Raw genomic sequence first — 22,379 nt, forward strand, 5'->3', positions numbered from 1 at the left:
CACTCCAGCTCTGGCACGTCTCTTCCTGGCCAGCTTAGCAGCGGCCGGCACAGGCACCGATGCCCAGGTGGCTCTGGTGAATGAAGTTAAAGCTGCGCTTAGTCGAGCCCTAGCAATGACAGAAGGTGCTGAAAAACATGCCAGGTACGTTTTAAAAATGTTTACACCCTGGTTGCAACATCATAGTCTTTGATTAATTATTTGTCAGAGCTCTCTAAACCTGTGTCTTCTGTTTGTTTTATTTTCACAGGCTTCAGGCGGTGATGTGCATTATCAGCACCATAATGGAGTCCTGTCCCTCCACGTCGACTTTCTATAGCACAGCTGCTGCCAAGACTCAACATAATGGCATGAACAACATTATAAGACTCTTTCTCAAGAAAGGGCTGGTCAATGACTTGGCACGTGTGCCTCATAGCCTAGATTTGTCCAGGTAAACATTTCCCAAGGTTTATTTGAGCTGAGTTAGAATTAAATGTGAAATAGTAAAGTAAATTTAGCTCTTATATTTCTGCCAAAGTTCACTTTTTAAAGTTTTGCTGTCTTTCTGGTCCATCTTGCTCTATTAAAAACAACAAAAATATAGTAGCTATGCTGAGCATTTTTTATTTAAAATCTGATTGTGAAAATTTAAGCTAAGTTTACTTAAATCTGATCTTTCCTTAGTCCCAACATGGCCAATACGGTGAATGCGGCACTAAAGCCTCTGGAGACTCTGTCACGCATCGTGAACCAACCCAGCAGTCTTTTTGGAGGCAAAGGTGGCTCCAGCAAGAGCAAGACAGAAAACGAAACCGTGGGCACAGCCAGGGATAGCAACAGCAACACACAGGATCAAGGTACCCACCCGAAACCGATAAGGTTCTCACCGACGCCGCTGATCGCCACGCACACTGATGTTCACACGTAAAATCTCATCCAGGAGAGGCAGGAGAAACGGAGCCAGTGGATGGCAGCCACAGGGTTCAGGGAGCAGACGCCGACCTCATGGATGGAGAAACAGAAGGAGACACGGTGGTCATCGCCGGGCAGCCGGAGGTTCTCAGCACACAAGCCATGCAGGTAAACCGACTGCACCACATGTACATTTCAGTGTTTCTACTGGTAAAAGCCATTTTGTGAAACTTAACACTGCTGCAGAGATGTTGTCATGACGATTTCTTTGCTCCATTAATTATTTTTTCTGTATTTCTTCTTTTTTTTGTAGGTTGAGAATGAGTTGGTGGACCTTATTGATGAGCTGTTGGAGAGAGATGTCGGTACTGCAAATAGTGCAATAATAGGTAAACCCGCCATAAGGAATGAAGTATGATAGTAAAGTCTGATAAATTGTACTGAGGTAACGCAGAGTTCCCTGCAAACCATTAAGTGTGCAGCAAATTAATTGCTTAGAAGACGAATATTTGTTTTTCACGGTTGCTTTTGTTGACCCTAATGTGCATCTCTCATCATCTTTAATGCCAATTAGTTGGACGAAGCGGTGGGGATGAATCACAAGAGGACGTGTTGATGGATGAGGTCCCATCCAACATCAGCCAGGCGTCCACTCTTCAGGCTAACCGTGAAGGTAAATCATGGATACATTAGACAGCTGTCTGATGATCAAGTTGTCATCTTTTCATACAACATGGAAAACTAAGCAGTAATAAAAAAGCCTTCTGATTCAGTAAAGTTATATTAAACTAGAGGATTCTATTTGTTTCTATGTCAAAAAGATCGAAAGTGTGCTCACATTTCTTTCAAATCTCAAACATTCGTTGGCGAAAAACCACATGATGATATGAAATGTCCTTTTGGCTGTGAAAAACGTCGGCATTATAAAGAAATATTAACTCCCCTCTTACTGTTGCTGCTTTTATTGATACAGGAACTTTGTGTGTAACTTCTTCACTAGACTCGATGAACATCCTTGAACCGGAGGACGAGGAGCATACACAAGAGGAGGACTCGAGCGGCAGCAACGACGACGAAGACAGTCAGGATGAGGAAGAGGAGGAGGAGGAAGAGGAGGAGGAGGACCAGGTCGGGATGAACGCAGCGGAGTTTGTTCAAATCTCAACGGTGGTTATTGCCCGTGCTCATTGCTGCCGCTGTCTCTTTTAAGGATGATGAAGAGGGGGATGAGGATGATGACGATGAAGGGTCAGAGATGGAGCTGGATGAAGATTTCCCCGACATCAACGCTGCGCCGCACATTCGCTTTGAAAGGTTCGACAGGGATGATGACCTCATCATAGAGTTCGACAACATGTTTTCCAACAACGGTAGGAAGAATTTTTTTTACTACTTATTTTAAAAGTTTTTCCCTTTTTTTTGCCTTTTAATCTTTCAAAAACTGCTTTTCATCAACCATTTGGGTCACCCCTAATCATTTAAATCAACCAAACACATTGCTTCCTTGTTCTTTCTGAACATTTCTGATTTGCTTGTGCTCTCGTCTAACGCTTGCCTGGTCTCTTCTGTTCTTCCGCCATCAGCTGATATCCCTTCCTCCCCAGGGAACATCCCCAGCTCCCACCCTCTGATGGTGCGCCACGCTGATCACAGCTCCCTCACCTTAGGCGTGGGCGGCTCCAGCAGCCGCCTGGCGCAGGGCATGGGTCGCAGCCAGCGGACGCTCCGTCAGCTCACTGCCAACAGCGGACACACCATCCACGTCCACTACCCACATAACCGCCAGCCCAATCCTCCGCTCATTCTGCAAAGGTAAAACCACGGGGCTCTGGTCAGTGAGAGGCCTCTGAGCTCTCTGACGTGCTGCTCTGTTCAGCTTATTCGTATTTCTAGTGATAATTATTAGAACGTCTGCCCTCTTGTTCCGTTCCAGATTGCTGGGCCCCAGTGCAGCTGCAGACATTTTACAGCTGTCCAGCTCCCTGCCTCTGCAGTCTCGTGGTCGCGCCCGGCTTTTGGTCGGAAACGAGGATGTTCACATCATCGCTCGTTCTGATGATGAATTGCTGGATGATTTCTTCCATGAACAGAGCAGCACCGGGGGACAAGCAGGTGAGAATCTCCACGAACTTCAGTCTATGGGCACGTTTCGACCGCAGGAACCTTTTCCAGGAATCGGGTCGTTTTCGCAGGATTTTCCAGCAGAATAAGGCCTCGGTTCTAAGGAAGTGGTACTGTTGGGTTCACGCTACCTTTCACTTCTCTTAGGCTTCAATTAGTAAATATCTGCCAATGTTACAGAACGTTTTCTGACTCTGAAGTGATTTTCGGTTTCTAAGTGTTTGATTATTTCAAAAGTTATAGCTGCAGAACTGGAGGTTATAATCCGGATACTTCTCCTCTCTTCTGCTCTGATAAAATGTGTGGCAGGGAAATTTGGAGAGAATCTGCAAAGTTTATAAAGCGTTATTACTGAGATAAAATCTGCAGTTGTAGCATCTTTTTTTTTTTTTGCTAATAGTCATGGTTTTTAATTTTTACGATGTGGGCCTCTTGCTGACACTCAGGGTGTCTGTTAAAACTCCTGTTATCGTGTAGGTAGCATAGTTTACAGGAACGTTTAAGAATCTAGAGCAAACACTGTAAGCATAAATTAGAAGATTCCAGAAAGTCAAAACAACTTCGATGTAAATATTTCATAGGTTATTTTCCTGAATTGCTGACATGTATGTTTCATCTCTGTAGGTACTCTCTCCAGTATTCCCACTGCCTTAACTAGATGGACAGACGAGTGCAAAGTTCTGGATGCTGAGAGCATGCACGACTGTGTAGCAGGTAAACTCATTTTAAAACCATTTCAATAACAAGTTAGGTTTATTGAAAACTTTGTTGTAAAACGTCTTTTAAAATGGATTTAGTAATTATCCGTTTAATAAAGAGTGCTTCCTGTTCAGTTACTGCAATGTCTTGAATTATTTAATAATCTTAATTTCAGGCCTTAGCATTGTCCTAAATTGAAAAATGTTACTGAAATTGCTGTCTGAAATCTGTTGTTGAAAAATTTTATGAAAATTACATATAGTAGTATTTGCATAATTCATACAATAAGAAAGTTTTGAAGTGAGGTGTTTAAGGTTTATCCTGTTTTGTTAAAACACCTTTCAATTGTTCAGACATTTTGTTTCACACAGAAACATGCAGTTTTGAAGTCAATTTCATGTATAGTTAAGATTTTCTGGCCTATTGTAATTATTTAATTTTTGGCTGATTAAACATCTAGTGTGGATCAGTTTAGAGATTTGTGGTCTAATGTATGATTTATCTATTTATTTTGTCTCTTTTTAGTGGTGAAGGTGCCGATCCTGCAGCATCTGGAGAGTCTAAGAGACGAGGAGCTGGAAGAACGCAGGGAGAAGAGGAGGAGGCAGCTGGCTGAGGAGGAGGAGTCCAAGCAGAATGAGAGGAGAGCATCTGGAGCAGAGCAAGTCAGGGAACAGAGCCTACAGGTTTGTAGAGTCTTGTTTCTTTTTTTTATTTTTATTTTTAAAGGAGGTTTTAGTGATTATAAACCAGTCTTCACCTTTCCAACAGTCAAAAAGTTCCTTTGTTGTACCAGCAGTGTCTAGATGTAAGAACCACCTGGGTTACAGCTTTGGGTTTCTGGTAGCAATCAAGTGTATTTTTTATGTTCTTTTTAATCTGTTTGAAAGTAATGCCTTCTAGTTTTATATTTCAAAATATTCTGGTTGAAACTGCACAAACTCAAAGTTTAAAAGGAGGTTGAAACAACGTATATCAATAATGAAACACTTGAAAAATAAAAAAGCTTGTGAAGTATGGATATTATAATACAATAGTCTGGTAGTAAGTACTGACATTTTGCTGTTGGATATTTCTTCTCCATTAGGGTTCTGGATTGGGAACAGTTAATGGTGCGGAGAACACTGCAGGTACTGTTATTTATAATAATAAAATGTTTGTTTCTTTTGTCCTTTTTTTTTAAGAAACATTTACGTAAAAGGTACCAAGAAGCAAGAACCCAGCGTGCTGTGGGATGAGGTAGTAGTTTGTATAGTTTTAGGATCACACCAGATCTGGGAGATAACTATACAGTCTACTGTCTTTCTTATGGCCACGCCTTATCATCTGGATGCCTTTATTTTAAAGCTCTTTATGGATTTCCAATGTTTACAAAAGATTTTTCTTCATGCATACAGATTTGAAAAACGTCTCTTTAGCCTCCCGTTTCTCTTTAAAGGGAACTTGTCAGACTGATTTTCATCCACCCTTTCCTCTCAGAGATAAGGTCTTCTTCCTTTTTGAAGCTGATCTGAGTGATGCTTTTTATCCTCTGGTAAAATCTATCCATCCTGATCGTTACCTCATCCACCACAAAAGAGTTCCCCCCTCTTAGAGGCATGATCCGTCACTGAATGGGTGGGAAACGATGAAAATCAAGTTAGTTATTTGCTTTGTACTTTGCTATCAGATTCATGTGAGAATTGAATTTTAATCACAGCTGTCTTAGTGACATTAAACAGTAGATCTGTAGCAATAGTTTTTCTTCATCACTCTGGTCTATACAGAGACTCCGGTGACCAACAACTATTACGTTTATTTCTTTTAAGTAGTCGTCCATGTGTGTTTTGCTGTGACTGCCTGTGCTGTGGTGAGGTAGTAAGTTGTGTTGTTGGAGGGGATCAGGATTGTGCACCCCATACAGGAGATAACTATACAACTTACTTCCTTCCTCAGTACGGGCTGATGACATCTAGCTGTGGCTCAGTGGGTCAGGTAGTCTTCTTGCAGTCAGATACTTGTGGGTTTGATTCCAGCTGCGTCTAGAAAAGCTCTGTATGAATTCAGTCCAGTAACGATTTGGCTAAGAAATATTACCACTTTGTGCGAGTTTGCCGTTGGCTTCTTCTGTCCAAATTTCAAAATAACATTTCAGCTAATGTTGATTACGGCATCCATTTATAAAAGTCTGTTTACGCACTGAGGTATGATCATGAGGTGTCTAGATGAGCTACAGCGCTGACCGTTACACAGCCGTTAGCGTGTTAAACATCTGAGTTTCTGTGTGTATATAAACATTAGATGGCCCTGTTCTAACACTTTCTCCGCCTGCATGTCACAGAGGGTGAGCAGGCTCAGGAGGGTCCGATGGCATGCCTGGACACACCCAGGGTCTCAGAGGGCTTCCTCACTGCTCCCCCGTCTGGAGAGGTCACCCCCACCACCCCTGCTCCCCATGAACAGGCCCTGGTCTCCCTGGAGACCGCCATTAGCCAGCAAGTCCACCAGCCGATCGCCGACCTCCTCCTGGCCGAGTCGCATGCCAGCTCACTGGCTGCTCTGGCGGGGGCTGGACTTACCACCCTGTCAGACACTCAGAGACCAAACACCGAAGCAGAGGCATCTCAGATGGAAATGTCCCCGGCTCCCACAACTGGTGAGAGAGTTGGAGGAGGTGGTGGAGGAGGAGCATTGGATGAAGGCAGGGAAGGTAGACTAACTTCAAACAGACTGTACAGTCGCCAACAACAAGAGCACATTCAAACATTCGTGTCTGCAAACCTCTCTCTGTGTTCTGAACGGCAGAGTTTATCGGTCGCCCTTTTCTCCCCTCAGCCTCCCTAAGCCCCGATATTGTGGAGAACGCTGAACCCGCAGCGGTTGGCGTGTCCCAGCTGGAAGGATCCCCCATGGATACCAGCAGCCCCGCGTCGGCCACCCAGGAAGAAGCAGCTCCCAACCCGCCTCAGACCACCCAGCTGTCCCAGGAGCTGTCTGGCAGCAGGGAGAGCGGGCTGACCGACAGGCAGACGGACGCAGACACCGGGTGGGTGAAATTACTGATATACTTCAGCTCAATGTCACTGCATGTACTGTAATATTTGCAGTATTAAGTAAAAAATGCAGAATCATGGTGAAATGTTTTGTTGTAACATTTAATCTTTACATGCTATCGGATATTAACATTAAACGTCGTCCGTTTCTTTTTCTTGATCAGCTCCACGTCTGTTTCATCTCCTGGGGAGACGATGCCTAGGAGCGACAGCGCTGATAGTCAGTCCCAGGCCATCCAGGAGGAGCCTCTCCCATCCACCAGCAACGAGGAGGAAGACCCACTTGCCGGTGAACATTTTATTACCCTTCTGGTTCAGCCGATAAAACGGGCCTTTTCTGTAAGGTTTGTAAAGTTTTAAACAAACCAAAGGCCTTAAAAATGGAATCAATTCTGTCAGGATCTTTAATATTTTACTTGAAGCTTTTGTAGGAATGAAAATCACTTTAACAAAAAAAAAAATCATTTTAAAAGTATGCTTTGAGTTCTTTTATTATATTATAAATAATTTCAGCAAAACTTACATTTTTTTTAAATGAAATAAAATAAAATAAAGAAAAAGCTCTTTTTTTTTTTTTAAAGGGAACAGTTCCTGTGCTTGATGTTAATAGGCATCCATCATGTGAATAAAACAATTATATCAACACAATTAAATATAAAAAAATGCAAACATAATCATAACTGGGCATGCATAATAATTATGTGGTTAATGAAGGAAAAAGAAAGCCTGTGTAATAAAGAATGATCTAATTCAGACGTTTCTCAGTCTATTGGACAGGAAAGAACATCTTTTTGCCAGAAGAGCACAAAAGACAGTAATACTCAAACTGCATGTAGGAAACTTGAAGAGCAAAGTGCTAAAAAGTGCAATAGTTTTTAAAGGGTTAAAGAAGGTTTCATCGTTTTTTTTGTGTAGCGTTTATATTATAAATTCGATCATTTTTGTATTATTTAGCAGCACAGTTTATGTAACCGTCTTAGAAAAACACTATTTATCGCCTTTTATTCAGATTTTGTCCCTGTATTGTATGCGATGGAGAAAAATATGAATTTTCAAATAATTTTTGTTGTTACTAATGTAATCACTGCAGTAAATAATCCTTCGCTGTTCTCTACTACATCTCATATTATTTAATTTTTGTCTCAACAGGTATCAGCTTGCCAGAGGGCGTGGATCCTTCTTTCCTTGCGGCCCTTCCAGAAGACATCCGTCGAGAGGTCCTGCAAAATCAGCTCGGCATCCGACCGCCGTCACGTCCTCCTGCTGCCACAACCTTACCCTCCACCACAGCGCCTGTGCTCGGAGGACCAGGGGTTACCGAGGTCAGCCCCGAGTTCCTGGCAGCTTTGCCACCTGCTATTCAGGAAGAGGTGAGCCAAATTACAATTTTACAGTAGAACAAACATTAACCGTTGAGACGTGGGCTTTTTTTTTTTTTTTTCCAACCAATACAACTGTGTGCCTCAGGTTCTGGCCCAGCAGCGAGCTGAGCAGCAGCGAAGAGAGTTAGCTCAGCAGCCTCCAACGGGAGACACTCCCCTGGATCCGGTGACTTTCATCCAGACGCTACCCTCTGAGCTCCGGCGTAGCGTTCTTGAGGACATGGAAGACAGTGTGTTGGCTGTCATGCCTCCAGACATTGCTGCTGAGGCAGCTGCGTTGCGTAGAGAGCAAGAGGTGCGTCAGAGACAGCTAATGCATGAGAGGCTGTTCGGTCATAGCTCATCTTCTGCCCTTTCAGCCATCCTACGCTCCCCTGCCTTTACCAGCCGGTTAGGAAGCAACCGCGGGGTCCAGTACACCCGTCTGGCTGTCCAGAGAGGAGGACCGTTTCAGATGGGTGGGGGAACAAACCACAGGTGAGGAACCGTGTCATATTTTTTACTTTATTTTTACCTTTATGTAGTGCAAGACCAGTGTTGGGGAGTAACGGATTACATGTAATGACGTTACATAATTTAATTACAAAAAAAGAGTAACTGTAATTCGTTAGTTACAATGAGAAAATATGTAATTCAGTTAGTTACTTCCGAAAATATTAAGAATTACAAATTTAGTTACATTTTTTTTTTAAATATAAAGAAAAACCTTTGCGAAATATGTAATGATATTTTTATTGCTTCGCGCCCTGTATTGCCGTTTCCCCGCTACGGCTCCTTGTCTCTATCACTCTGATGATCCATCCTGTGCTGGTGGAGCCTTCTGAAAGAACAGCAAGCAAGCGGACGTTTCACGGTTTTATTTCAGCTCAAGCAGCGCATCAAAAATGACAGCCTTCAGGCTTGTTGACAGCCACCTCTTGTTATTCATACACAACAATAAACCGTGAGAGCCGACGTGTGTTGTGAAACTGCAAAACTTTGTCTTAAGCGGAAAATTAAACAGGCGTCTACACAGCTCAGCATTCAGTGTTGCGTTCGTGAGCGTCGGAAAGCTATGCTGCATTCAGGAGCATGGGACATTTCAGTTTTACAACGAAAAAAGGCAGAAAACTGAAGAGAACTTAACTCATACAATAATGTATTTATCCAGAAACAGTGTGGGCTTTCTTACAATACTGAATGCTCTATAATTGTATTTCTGTTATTTTTGATTATGCACATCTGCTAGCTTTTTATTCTAAAAAATCTATAATATTACAGCAGCAAATCATCAAAGTTTTTCAAAGCCTGTTTAAAAGCTCCAAATGGGGCTTCAGATCAAACAGCAACAATTGTGCTGTCATTGTTTGTTTTACAGGGCAGAATTTGCATTTGCTGACTCTTGTCCTTTAACTACTGATGGATATACAGGAATAGAGTCATACAAGTGCCAATTCCCAATTCCGCTTTTTTAAGGTTCACATTCAGTTCTCAAAAATTAAATGTTGAACATGGGTCAATACTCATTAAAACCTTAAAGTAATCAAAAAGTAATCAAAAGTAATTAGTTACATTACTTTTTAAAAGTAATCGAAAAAGTTACACTATTACATTTTAAACAAAGTAACTCGTAACTGTAACGGATTACATTTTTAAAGTAACTTACCCAACACTGTGCAAGATTATGTACGAGGTGTTTAAGCAACACGGATTGTTTGATTAAACTTCTGAATCCCATCGTGTGGTCATTGTGTCGTCTCTCGCTAACCTTTTGGTTTCCTCAGGCCGTCCAGCTCCAGTGTGGACTCTCTGCTGCGCCTGCGTGGCCGCTTGCTGCTGGACCACGAGGCGCTGTCCTGCCTGCTGGTTTTGCTGTTTGTGGACGAGCCGAAGCTCAACACCAGCCGCCTGCACCGTGTGCTCAGGAACCTCTGCTACCACTCTCAGACCCGCGGCTGGGTCATCCGCAGCCTGCTGTCCATCCTCCAGCGCAGCAGCGAGAGCGAGGTCTGTCTGGAGACGACGCGCCTGGAAGATTCCCGTGGAAAGAGGAGCTCCCAGGGAGGCTGCGGAGGAAAAGGCTCGACCACCTCTTCCCTCTCCTCGTCGTCGTCGTCGTCCTCCTTAGAGCTGCTGAACAGGGTGGAGTCTCGAAGCGCGAGCCAGCTCTCTTGGCTCTCGGTCTCTATGGACGCAGCCCTGGGCTGCCGGACAAACATTTTTCAGATTCAGCGGGCGTCGGGCAGGAAGCATGCCGACCGGCATTCAGCCGGCAGCTCCACAGCATCCGGAGCGCTGGGAGTATCGGGCGGAGCTACAGGAGTCACGTGCGCTGGAGGCGGAGGCTCCACAGTTCACATCCACCCGCAGGCTGCGCCGGTGGTCTGCCGACATGTGCTGGACACGCTTATCCAGCTAGCTAAGGTTAGATTGTCGCTCATTTATCAATATTTCATAAACGAAGCGCCTGCTTCTAACCTATTTTTTCATCCTTGTCTGATTGTGCAGGTGTTCCCGAGCCACTTCACCCAGCAGCGATGTAAGGATGTGTCAGCAGCTGCGTCTGATCTGGAGTCTCGCCTTTGTGCCGCTTCATCTGGGGCAGGAAGCATTGGGAGCTCCCGGTCAGCCTCTCAGTCTCAGAGTAACCCTAACACTCAGAACTCCTTGGGCTCCTCTGTAGCGACGCCTCAGTCTTTGGGCATCTCCACGGATTTCTGGGATCTGCTCGTAAAGCTCGACAACATGAACGTCAGCCGCAAGGGGAAGGCCTCTATGAAGACGGTGCCCCTGGGTGGCGGCGCAGAAGCGGAGGGAGCCCAGTTCAGCTTAGAGACGTCCCCTCTTGGCCAGCTGATGAACATGCTTTCTCATCCCGTAATCAGGCGGAGCTCCTTGCTCACCGAGAAGCTGCTGCGCCTTCTCTCCCTCATATCGATCGCCCTGCCCGACAACAAGGCGACAGAGGTGCCCGCCGGACACCCGACCCCGCAGGCCGCCAACCCCACCACGGCTAGCTCAGGGCCCACAGTGGCGATCACGACACAAGGCGCAGCGTTGGCGGGCTCCACCCAGCCCACTGTGACCGCACCGGGCGCCTCTGGAGGAGCTGCAGCTCAGGGTACATCCTCAGGAACGAGCATCACAGTCTCACAGGCCTCCTCTACTACGATCTCTATACCCACATCCACTGGAATAACCTCTGCAGGTAATCCATGAAGGGAAACGACTCGTAATCGTCCACACACGGCTGCAAAATGTTTAATCAGAAATTAACGTTGTGGATCTTTTACCTGTGTAGGAAAAGCGAGGGGTCCTACTATGAGCACAGAGAGCGATAAGATGGTCTCTACAGGACTCACTGAGAAACAGCTTCAACTGTCTGTGGAGGTATGACGAGAGAATGGCCTCATCAGGATGTTTTGTTTTATCTCTCCATTAGGCAAAACGAGCTCCTTTTTTAAAAGAAGATAAACCCGATTAGTCCAAATATTTGTTTACAATTCCTGGAGGATAACGAGCCTAAAGCCAGTTCTCATTTTAAATCATTGCTCCAGCTCTGCCTAATAGTAGCAATAAATCTAATGTGTTGGTTGAAGAATTACTTTTCTCACGTTTCTTGAAAAACTTAACTTTAAATATAAAATTACCTGATTTATTTTATGTTTAATAAAAGCCCAGGTCTTATCACCTGGGCTCACACACAGCAGACGGGCTGTGAGCTAGATAGATGCATGCTATTAGCTTCAAATAGACAAAACAGATTTAAATCAATATTTCAGAGTAAATCTGGTTCCATCTGGTTTTCAGTGGATCAGACAAAGGCTCCAGACTTGATAAGAATAGTGAAATAGTCTTTTTGTCGGTTTTGGTTCTGATGGGATGCTCACATGTTGCTGCTAACTATGACACCATTACAAGCAAATGTATGTTCTGAAACGCTTTGTATCTTGGCTTTTTAAATTGAATGCTGGCTAACCCAACATAATGTTGTTAATCTCTTGGTTCCTTTCCAATCTCAGTCATAGATAAAGACACGGTGTTGAACTTAAAACAGTCACTATCAAAACCAGATTCATAATAATAGTTTAGACTTAGAGTGCAGGAGGAACAAACCAACATACTGCTATTTCTGAGACCTGTTAGCTAATCTGCTTAAACCTTGATAATAACGCCCCCTCCTCCTCTCTAAGGTGCTGACATCTCACTCCTGTTCAGAGGAGGGTCTAGAGGATGCTGCTAACATTCTGCTGCAGCTGTCCAGAGGAGACGGATCCACCAGAGACACGGTCCTCAGACTGCTGCTTAGTGGAGCCAGGCACCTCGGATACACGCTCTGCAAGCAGATCGGTCAGTCGACACAAGTTGTTCAGACGTGGCTCGTCGTTTCCTCCTCCATTTAAACCCCTCCTGTTTCTTCACGACATTCTGACGTTGAGTTTTTTTCTCTTTCAGGCACATTACTGGCTGAGCTGAGGGAGTACAACTTGGAGCAGCAGAGGCAGGCGCAAGCCGACTCGCATTCCCCAGATGCACCTCCAGAGGATCCCTCCCTGTCGGCCAGGTTAAAGGGCAAGATGACCAGCAGGTGAGCAAGTGATCATCAAGTTGTCAGTGTTGACCGCAGAGACCGCTTTGAAGCGTTATTAAACATGGACAGTGTGACATTTCTTTGGTGGCCTCTGCTTTACATGCCTTACTGTTGGTTATGTGCCCTATTGGTTGGCGCACAGGTTCGACGGGTCGGAGAGCGTGGTGATCGTGGCGGCACAGAAGCGCACGCTCGGCGGGCGTGAGCTGCAGCTTCCCTGCATGAGCTCGCTGACGTCCAAAACCTCCACGCAGAAGTTCTTCTTGCGAGTGCTGCAGGTGATCATTCAGCTGCGCGAGGACACGCGACGTGCCAACAAGAAAGCCAAACAAACCGGCCGGTTGGGTAAGACGGCTTTACACACACTCTGTCTTTCTGATCTGCGTCCGCCATATTTTTCTGACCTGGAAATAAAAACGTGTCCTTTGCTCAAACGCCAGGCGCCAGCGGTCTGGGCTCGGCCAGCAGCATCCAGGCCGCGGTGCGGCAGCTCGAGGCTGAAGCCGACGCCATCATTCAGATGGTGAGAGAAGGCCAGCGTGCACGTCGGCTCCAACAGGCCCCCCCACCCACCGCTCCTGCTGCATCTGCCGCCGGATCGTCAGCGGCTGCCCCCCATGCTCCCGCTGGCGCTGCTCCCCCTACTGGCACGGCTGCTGCTGCCACGGTTAGCATGGCTGCACTGACAGCAGGCATATTCCTACTCACACGACGTTACCCAGATACCGCTAAAAAACAATAGTCCTTGGACACATAGTGTGGTAGTATGAGCATTGCCACTGTCGTTATCTGCATCATCGCTTTGAAATGACATTAGTTACAGAGTTTCCTTGCGTCTAATAGGATCCTGGTTTTATTGGCGTTCCGTTTTATTATGTGAAACCATTTTATTTTCCTCCAGATCCTTTTTGTTTATATGCAAACATAACGTTGTGCGCTGTCATCCAGTCGCTTCCATCTCAGCTGTTTAGCTCAGTGAGACATCATCTGTGCTGGCATGATGAACACCGACAGCCTCATCAGTCAGTCAGATACGCCTGTGATTCGTTGCATTGTGTTTCAGTGTCTCTGCGTTGACGGGTTCTGTTTTTTTTGGGTTGATGAATGTTTTGCTTGCTCCGCTGCTCATGTCTGTTTGCTGGCAGATGTGGCTTTGTGCTTTTTTCCTCGACCGTCTTTCCCAAAAAAAACTCTGTTTCTGAGGACCACGGGAATGTCATTTTGCATGGCAGTCGTTATAAGAGTTGGGTTACTGCGTATGAAAACAACTACAGTTCATAAATGTCCCTGTTGCTGACCATCCATCTTTGTTTTCTTTAGTCTGAAGTGCAGTCAGCGCCAGAAGCTCAGTCAGCACAAAGAGATGAATCTCCAATGGACGTTGACCAGCCGTCTCCTCTGGAGCAGGACGGCGCCCCTCTGGGTAGGACTTGCTTAAAAACGCTCCTATCGCATCTTTTGTTATTATTTTAATATTACTGAGGATGGAATGGTATGAAAAGTTGGTATTGTGATACTGAGATTCATTAGTTCTCAATATCAGGTGTTCATATATGCATAAAGGGATTATGCAGTAAATACAACTTTAAGTAGCATTTCCACTATATTAACATAACATAACATAATTAAGCATGTCTTCTGTATTGTTTTTAACTCTAAACTCTTTAGAATGAGGCCATATAAAACTGCGGGATTAGCTAGAATAACTAATAAAAAATACATTACAATAAAGATGAATGAGAACTTCCAGATTTGCAGAGTTGGCGTCACTGTGGTCAGAGTAATAGCATCTTTTTTAAAAGTGACAAGTTCATTTCCACAGAAAATCCTTGAAATAAAACGTTTGGTTTGTTAAATTACTGATAAAAGACGAAACGATAAGTAGTACTGCAGATTTTTCTTTACAACGAAACAAAAAGAAATGTAATGGTGGGAGACAGCGAGGGGCGAAAAGAAGAACAGAGAAAACAGATTTAAACACATTAATTAAACCAATGGTTAGCTGCAGCCCTACTAATAAATAATAATGTTTAGTTTGATAGCTGCTGTTTTGGAGAACTTTCAAATCTGTGTTGCATGGAGTCGACCTCCTGGCCAGGGAACAGGACAGACAGGCGAACAAGACGACTATCCTTCATTTCACAGTTCCTCAGCATCGCATCGGTCATGTTACCCCCACCTGTTGTATTTTGAATTATGCAGGGATTGGATCAGCCTCTCCATGATGTTAATTCTGTTGGTCTGGAACCAATACTGTGACAGCATCTTCTCTTCTAGATCTTTCTGGTTTTGGTTTCCATTTTACAGCATTTGAAATCCCTTTAGCTGAGTAGGCTTTAATTTTCTGCACTGGTTTCCCCTCTTCCACCTTTTTGAAGCTGTTCTAATGAACGACGACAGGAAGCTCTTGATAAAGTCTTCCTTGTGCTTTTTTTAAATTCCAACATGCAGCTGCATGTAAGACTTGATCCTCTTTGGTGGTTAAGTCTGTGTTTATTTCTTATTTCTCATAGTGAATTGAGAAATATGTCAGGGATGCTGCATTTGATGGACGACCAAAAAAAAAATCATTTTTAATAACAGTGCAGCCAATAAGTAAAATTGTAATAGTAACGGTGCGCGAACCCCCGCGGTGACCAATAGGCCAGAGCGGCGCTTGGCTGCGAGGGCCGATCATCACCGCTTGCGGTTTTAATTTAATTTTAAAACCAATTTGACGGAAAAGTTATCTTAAAACCTTTGTTTTCCGTTCTGAAACTGTAATTTGCTCCACAAAGAATTTGCGCTATGGATGTGAACTCTCCGCATTTATGACCCTAATGTCCACAGAAAGTGGAAAATGCTCTGGTTAGTTTTCTGCAGAGTGAACTGTAAATACTAGCTTCCTCGCCAAGTCTTTCGCTCCCAGCAGCCAGAAAAGCAATAGAGAGATTTCTGCCTGTGTTCTTCCAGACGAAGAAGGAAATGCTCAGTCGGAGAGTGAGGAGAAGCTGCCAGACCTTCCTCTACTCAGCGAGCAGCTGCTGCTGGATGAACTGTGGGACATGCTTGGGGAGTGTCTGAAAGAGCTGGAGGAGTCTCACGACCAGCATGCTGTGCTGGGTAAGTGCGATCAAGTGCTTTTATTGATACTCCTGTAAAAGTACCCAGGTTTGGGATGCATTCAAATAACTGCTGTGTTACCCCAGTGCTCCAGCCTGCTGTGGAGGCCTTCTTCCTGGTTCACGCCACAGAGCGAGAGAGCAAGCCGCCTGTCAGGGACACGCGAGAGAGCCAGCTTTCACACATCAAAGACGAGCCTCCGCCTCTGTCCCCGGCTCCCCTCACACCCGCCACTCCTTCGTCCCTGGACCCGTTCTTCTCCAGAGAGCCGTCCTCCATGCACATCTCCTCCAACCTTCCACCAGACACCCAGAAATTCCTCCGCTTTGCTGGTGAGGCTGAAGCATATTTAAGCCAGAAGTCGGATACTGCTTTGTTTCCATGTGTGCTGCGGTTTCTGACGGGACTCGTTGTGCTTTTTAGAAACTCACCGCACAGTGCTTAATCAGATCCTGCGACAGTCGACCACTCACCTGGCTGACGGGCCTTTTGCAGTATTAGTTGACTACATACGGATCCTGGACTTTGACGTTAAGAGGAAGTAAGAGGAGTTATTTCACACCGTCATCATGTGCCGTTTTCACCAGAGACGTCTGATTTTTAAGATGCTATTATTTTTTTTTTTTTTGTTCTCACTTGAAGGTACTTCCGCCAGGAGTTGGAAAGACTGGACGAAGGCCTGAGGAAGGAGGACATGGCTGTGCATGTCAGACGGGATCACGTGTTTGAGGATTCATACAGGGAACTGCACCGCAAGAGCCCCGAGGATATGAAGAACCGGCTGTAAGCGTTCTCCGCTGCCGTTTCCCGTCCTCTCCGTTCAGGACCACTTCACCGAAGCCCTCCGTTCTCCCCCCTCGCTCTGTTACAGGTACATCGTGTTTGAAGGAGAGGAGGGTCAGGATGCCGGTGGCCTGCTCAGGGAGTGGTACATGATCATTTCCCGGGAGATGTTCAACCCCATGTACGCCCTGTTCCGCACGTCACCTGGCGACCGCGTCACCTACACCATCAACCCCTCGTCTCACTGCAACCCCAACCACCTCAGCTACTTCAAGTTCGTGGGTCGCGTCGTGGCCAAGGCGGTGTACGACAACCGGCTGCTGGAATGCTACTTCACCCGCAGCTTCTACAAACACATCCTGGGCAAGAGTGTCAGGTACCTGGGCTACCAAACCGTCCTGTTCCGTGAGCTCAGAAGTCATCAATTCTCAGCTAAAACTGGCATTTAAGTAGCTAAAACCTGTTTTTTTTTTTTTTTATGTTTTCAACTTAAAACGACTAGGGGTGATGTTTTGTGCAAAGTTGCTTTCCTTGCGTCCCTTGGGCACAAAAACTCCTGTTAAGGTTTTTCATAGATATGTTTTTTTTATTGTATTTATATTTATGAATTCCACCATTAAGTTCAGTGCTCACCCTAAACTTTAAATATTCATAAATGGTGTAAATGTTGAACAAATAGCAGATCTAGTTGAGTAAAGCCTCGCTGTTAAATTTTTAAAATTCAAGATTTTCTTCCCATCCCACACAAAACCCTTGGAGGTTTTTGGGGAGGTCTAAAGCATAAGATTAGATTATTTTTTAATCTTTACTTTTATTGCAAAGTAATGAAGTTGTCAAAGTTTTATTCTGTGATGCAAATTTGTAGATAAACATTTAACAAAATTTATCTGCACGTTTGGAAAAACTACCAGAAATCTTTGATGGCATTTCATCACAGTCGTGGAAAAAACACATTCAACTAAAATCAGAGCACTAAGTGTGTGGATTGAGAGGCAGTGGCATCAAAAGTACCGAAGGGACACTTATTGCTCTATTTTGTTGAATGAATATAGAAACATTTTATAATATCTGCTCACAAAGTTAAAGCTACGGTGATGCAAAAATAAAATAAATGTCAAGGGAACCAGGGGAGTTTATAAATGATTCCAACTCATTCAGACTTTCCTATTTTCTCTCTAAATATCTGAATCTTTTGCTCTCCTGTTCTGTTTCCACAGGTACACGGACATGGAGAGTGAGGACTACCCCTTCTTCCAGGGTTTGGTGTACCTGTTGGAGAACGACGTGTCCACGCTGGGCTACGAGCTGACGTTCAGCACAGAGGTCTGTCTCTGCCTTTTATTTCTCACGATCACCTGTCGGAAAGGAACTAGACCGTGCTATAAATATCATTTACTATTGAAATCCAATTTTAAAAAACACGGTTTCGTGTCTCTGATTTTAGGTCCAAGAGTTTGGGGTGTGTGAAGTCAGAGACCTCAAGCCAAACGGAGCCAACATTATTGTCACCGAGGAGAATAAAAAGGAGTACGTGCATCTGGTGTGCCAGATGAAGATGACGGGTGAGGATCTGAATGTTTCTGAGGATTTCTTTTCCTAAACCATGATGGTTTTAGTCGCAACAGGGAGCTCAAAGCAGTCAAATAAAGCGTGCGCGTGTGTTAGATGGGTTGGTATTAAATCTCCAGGAGCCTATAGGTGGCAGCAGTCGTTTGTAAATATCCAGCAGAATTGGTTATTCAGCCTTAAAAATGAGCACAACCATATTAAAGATGGTCTTCAAAGAACAACTTTGCATTTTTGGCACAAAACAAATGTTTATTCTTGTGCTTATTTATTTTTTATTTTTTTTAGGTGCAATCCGCAAACAACTAGCTGCCTTCCTTGAGGGCTTCTACGAGATCATCCCCAAGAGACTGATCTCCATCTTCACGGAGCAGGAGCTGGAGCTGCTCATCTCTGGCCTGCCTACCATCGACATCGACGACCTGAAGGCCAACACCGAATATCACAAATACCAGTCCAGCTCTATTCAGGTACAGTCCAGGAAACACAGCCGTAATGACTGTTATTAAAAATGTCCAGCCAGTGGGAGAGCTGACTGATTTGGGATTGAAGGAATTGGAACCAAATCCAGAAAAATACTTTTTACAAGAGATTCTGCAGGGTCTTAAAAAGTAAAAATAATAAATAAACAACAAAAAAAAGCCTTTTTGGTCTTTAATACTGTGGCAGCGTTCATCTGTTGTGACTAATCTACAAGGCCTGCCAAGCCTCGTGGCAATTCTCTTCCTAAATTTGTATTTTTGGACTTTATTTGGAGGAATTAAATAAAATTGTTCTGGTTTTGTTTGGTGCTGCATATTGGTTATTAAAAGATAATTTTTTTAGGTTCTTGTAAGTCCTAAATTTACCTTATCAGAACTCAAAAGGGTCTCAAAAGGTCTGAAGAAAACACAGCTTTATAAAATACAGGATGCTTTAAACGGATTAACTTATTTAGAAATCTGTGTTTTCTAGGCAAAATAATTTAGTCTATATTTATTTTTACTTTTTACTTGATAGATCCAGTGGTTCTGGAGAGCCCTGCGGTCCTTTGATCAGGCAGACCGGGCCAAGTTCCTGCAGTTTGTCACCGGCACATCCAAGGTTCCCCTGCAGGGATTCGCTGCTCTAGAAGGCATGAACGGCATCCAGAAGTTCCAGATCCACCGCGACGATCGCTCAACCGACCGTCTGCCATCTGCTCACACCTGGTCAGTGAGAAGCATCTCTAAATCACATCTGTGGGTAAACGCCCAAACAAAGCTAAGCTAACGGTTTCTCCGGCTTTCCCTCCGCAGCTTTAACCAGCTAGACCTTCCAGCCTATGAGAGCTACGAGAAGCTGAGACACATGCTGCTGCTGGCCATTCAGGAATGCTCAGAGGGCTTCGGCCTGGCTTAGACCACCAGACTCAGAGACACGCATACACCTAATTAGTTTGCCTCCTCCTGACACATTCATACTGATAACCTCTGAACGCACGCACACACTATCATAGACATGACTGGATTACTTGTTGAGCGGCCTAGGCTTTGCTGGTTTCTATTCCATGTAAAACCGATAAAACCAGCGAGTGAAATAGACTGATGGAGATTGCGTACAACACAGAGAGCCTCATTCGGACACGCTCGTGTCTCCCTTCCCAATTTATCGCAAATGCAAGCGAGGATTCATGGACTAATAAGAGATGTTTTCTTCATTTAGTTTGATTTCTCTGTACAAAAGGTTTGGGAGTTTATTATGTTCAATCTTTTTTTTTCTTTTCTTTTTTTTTTTTTGTTCTCTGGCTGTGTAAAAAGAAAAAAAAAAGAATGTTGTTTGAACAGGATGGTTATAAAACCTTTGGGGAAAAAAAATGTTGGTGGTTTCCTGTTGCGAATTTGTGACATCACAAGCCTTGACAATGGGGAACATTTTTACCGGGGGTGTATGAACAACTCAAAAGTTTTGGAGATATTCACCAAAATGCACTTTTCAAAGTTTTGTGGCATTTTTAAGGAAGGATGATACAAACGATGAAGAGAAAAACCTTAAAGTGATTTAAAAAACCGTTAACCGTAAATTCTAGAGTATTTTTGGCTATTAAACCGCTGACCCAGCCTTGAGCCTTTGAACCAGAGTGGAATAACTACATGAATAAATGCATAAAATTTCATTCACTGTCTCTCTTAAAAGTGTTTCAGACGTTGTTTGCGGTTTATTTGGTTAGATGTGACGGCGTCGACTCTCCTGGGCAAAGAATCGCTTCATAGCCGACGTCATCCAGCGTGTCTGAAGCTGCCGGGTGTAAACTGTGGCTTTTAGTCAGCTTTTGTTTACGTCCGTTTCCAAACGAGCCTTTACTGAGGAGACGAAGACAAGCCTCAGAAGTATTTTAACATAAATCGGTGTTTCAAACCCCCATTTTTTTTTTTTCATGCGGCTGCAAGTAGATCTGGATAGATCCTGGATGACGGAGAACCTACACCAGCGAATAAAACCCACACAATCATGGCTGCTGACGGTGATAGTTGTCCCGTAAACAGTCACCGACACCCTCCCCGAGGGAGGATTCTTGTTGAAGAAGTTCAGTGCAAGTTCATAAAAGGTTTAGTGGAAGGAAGAAGTGCACAAGAAATTTCAAAGCACCTCACGCTTAGCTCGGTAGAAAAGCTTTAGGGAGACGCTGATTCTCTTTTCCAGCAAGACCTGGCACCAGAAGTGACTGTGGTGTCCCTGCTGACTGGCTAAAAACTGTCCTGACCAAAAGCAGAGGAAGGTGAGACACCAGACGCTGCAACGCAGATGGCCTGCAGACCACTAGCAAAGCCACCTGAAACACCTCAGGACTGATCTCCATGCCGCGGAGCCATGATGCAGGATTTCATGCAGAAGTAGCACAGATCAAGCTCTCTGCTGTATGAAAACACGTCAGTAGGACGCTTTGTCTTTAACATTTTCAGAGGAACAGAGTAAGTTTTAACCAGTTAAGAGCAAAAATCATCAAAATGAACAAAACACTGAGCTAAATTACTGAAATAAACTTCTAAAATACTAAAAAACTTCTTAAAGAACTTCCTGCTGAACGCTTCACTGGGATTTATCTACACGGATGCTACCTGTGATGCGTTCAAGGTCATTTTAAGAAAGATTAGATTGTAGCGCACCACCCCTTAAAGCATCCTGATTTCCCATCATTCCCTGCCTGCGAGTTCTAGCAGCACTCTTCTTCCTCCCGATCATCCACAGCACCACCGCAGAGTCTCCGTTTCCAGTAGGAAAGCTTCTCATTCCAGCAGCAGCGGGGAACGGATCAGTGTGTGCAACCCGGTGAAACCACAGGACCAAAGCAGTGCTCCGCCTGCTCGGTGGTTTCCTTCCACTTCAGCTCTTGCATGCCTGCACCTGTCGCTCCCGCTTTTCCTCCCAGTTGTCCCCTGTGTATTCACCTTCTTTTAACCGCTCTTGCGTGCTGAATTAGCTACGCTCCAGGAGCCCCAACAACAGTGGGAATCGAACCCAGCCCACCCAGGGATGTTGCTTTGCTGCTTGTTCAACCCTTCCCCCCCCAGCCTCCCTCTGAAAAACCTGCACACTAGCAGCGGTGGAATAGGGAGCATCCATGTCTGATTTGGTGCGTGCTGAGGCGTGATGAATAAGATTACAGTGCTGTCATGCAGGAGTTTTTTTTTTATATACAACGCGTCGGCCAGCCGCACTACTTTATTTATGAAGCGCACCCGGCATCTGTTGCTGTCTTGGGGTTTTGATTTGCAAATGCATTGGGGAAATGATTCATGTATTGATCTAGCATCACAAAGGACTTCACCGCTATCAATACCTTCTCCAAAAATAAAATCGCTTCATGTCTCTGAAATTGTGTTGCGGCATTAAAAGGAGTTTCTTTCCTGTCGCTGCTGTCACCTTGGCATAGATGGCTCCGCTTCCCGTGGAAAACAAGTTACTGGAAACGTGCAGCTTCCTGCTCACCATGTGTTTTGGTTTTTAAAGAGTAAACCCTCATTTCCCATGTCACCCTGGGTGAGTGCTGCAAAAAGTAGATTTTTTTATTATTAGAGCTACTGATTTCTTTATCCTTTTGTACAGCACAATTACACTTGAGATCTGAGCCCAGATATGAATTACCCTGCAAAGGTGTTTATACCGCCCTTCATTTTGCTTCACAACTACCACAAAGTTCAACATGTTTTGTACCAACACAAAGTAGAGCATAGCTGTAATGTGGAAGGAAAATGGTGCGTGTCTTTTTTG

At 44.5% G+C, this 22,379-nt stretch overlaps 1 protein-coding gene across 1 annotated transcript in view; it reads left to right on the forward strand.

The window, feature by feature from the left end:
• The window catches only part of huwe1 (HECT, UBA and WWE domain containing E3 ubiquitin protein ligase 1), a gene marked incomplete in the record, with an annotated part of 38,028 nt that extends 17,745 nt beyond the window's left edge, over positions 1-20,283 (forward strand). Inside the window, 36 exon segments of the mRNA XM_036137516.1 lie at positions 11-144; positions 251-433; positions 667-839; positions 923-1,062; positions 1,208-1,283; positions 1,469-1,567; positions 1,868-2,022; positions 2,105-2,264; positions 2,478-2,706; positions 2,828-3,006; positions 3,640-3,729; positions 4,240-4,400; positions 4,802-4,844; positions 6,035-6,403; positions 6,529-6,739; positions 6,911-7,035; positions 7,896-8,116; positions 8,214-8,605; positions 9,892-10,531; positions 10,616-11,315; positions 11,409-11,497; positions 12,301-12,457; positions 12,563-12,695; positions 12,829-13,043; positions 13,139-13,365; positions 14,019-14,121; positions 15,651-15,800; positions 15,887-16,132; positions 16,224-16,341; positions 16,443-16,583; positions 16,672-16,959; positions 17,801-17,906; positions 18,028-18,145; positions 18,438-18,619; positions 19,149-19,339; positions 19,427-20,283. Coding sequence (XP_035993409.1) covers positions 11-144; positions 251-433; positions 667-839; positions 923-1,062; positions 1,208-1,283; positions 1,469-1,567; positions 1,868-2,022; positions 2,105-2,264; positions 2,478-2,706; positions 2,828-3,006; positions 3,640-3,729; positions 4,240-4,400; positions 4,802-4,844; positions 6,035-6,403; positions 6,529-6,739; positions 6,911-7,035; positions 7,896-8,116; positions 8,214-8,605; positions 9,892-10,531; positions 10,616-11,315; positions 11,409-11,497; positions 12,301-12,457; positions 12,563-12,695; positions 12,829-13,043; positions 13,139-13,365; positions 14,019-14,121; positions 15,651-15,800; positions 15,887-16,132; positions 16,224-16,341; positions 16,443-16,583; positions 16,672-16,959; positions 17,801-17,906; positions 18,028-18,145; positions 18,438-18,619; positions 19,149-19,339; positions 19,427-19,529 — 7,047 coding nt within the window.
• Positions 20,284-22,379: the final 2,096 nt, after the last annotated feature.

Source organism: Fundulus heteroclitus, chromosome 1, assembly GCF_011125445.2.
Source record: "Fundulus heteroclitus isolate FHET01 chromosome 1, MU-UCD_Fhet_4.1, whole genome shotgun sequence".
Classification (NCBI taxonomy): Eukaryota; Metazoa; Chordata; class Actinopteri; order Cyprinodontiformes; family Fundulidae; genus Fundulus; species Fundulus heteroclitus.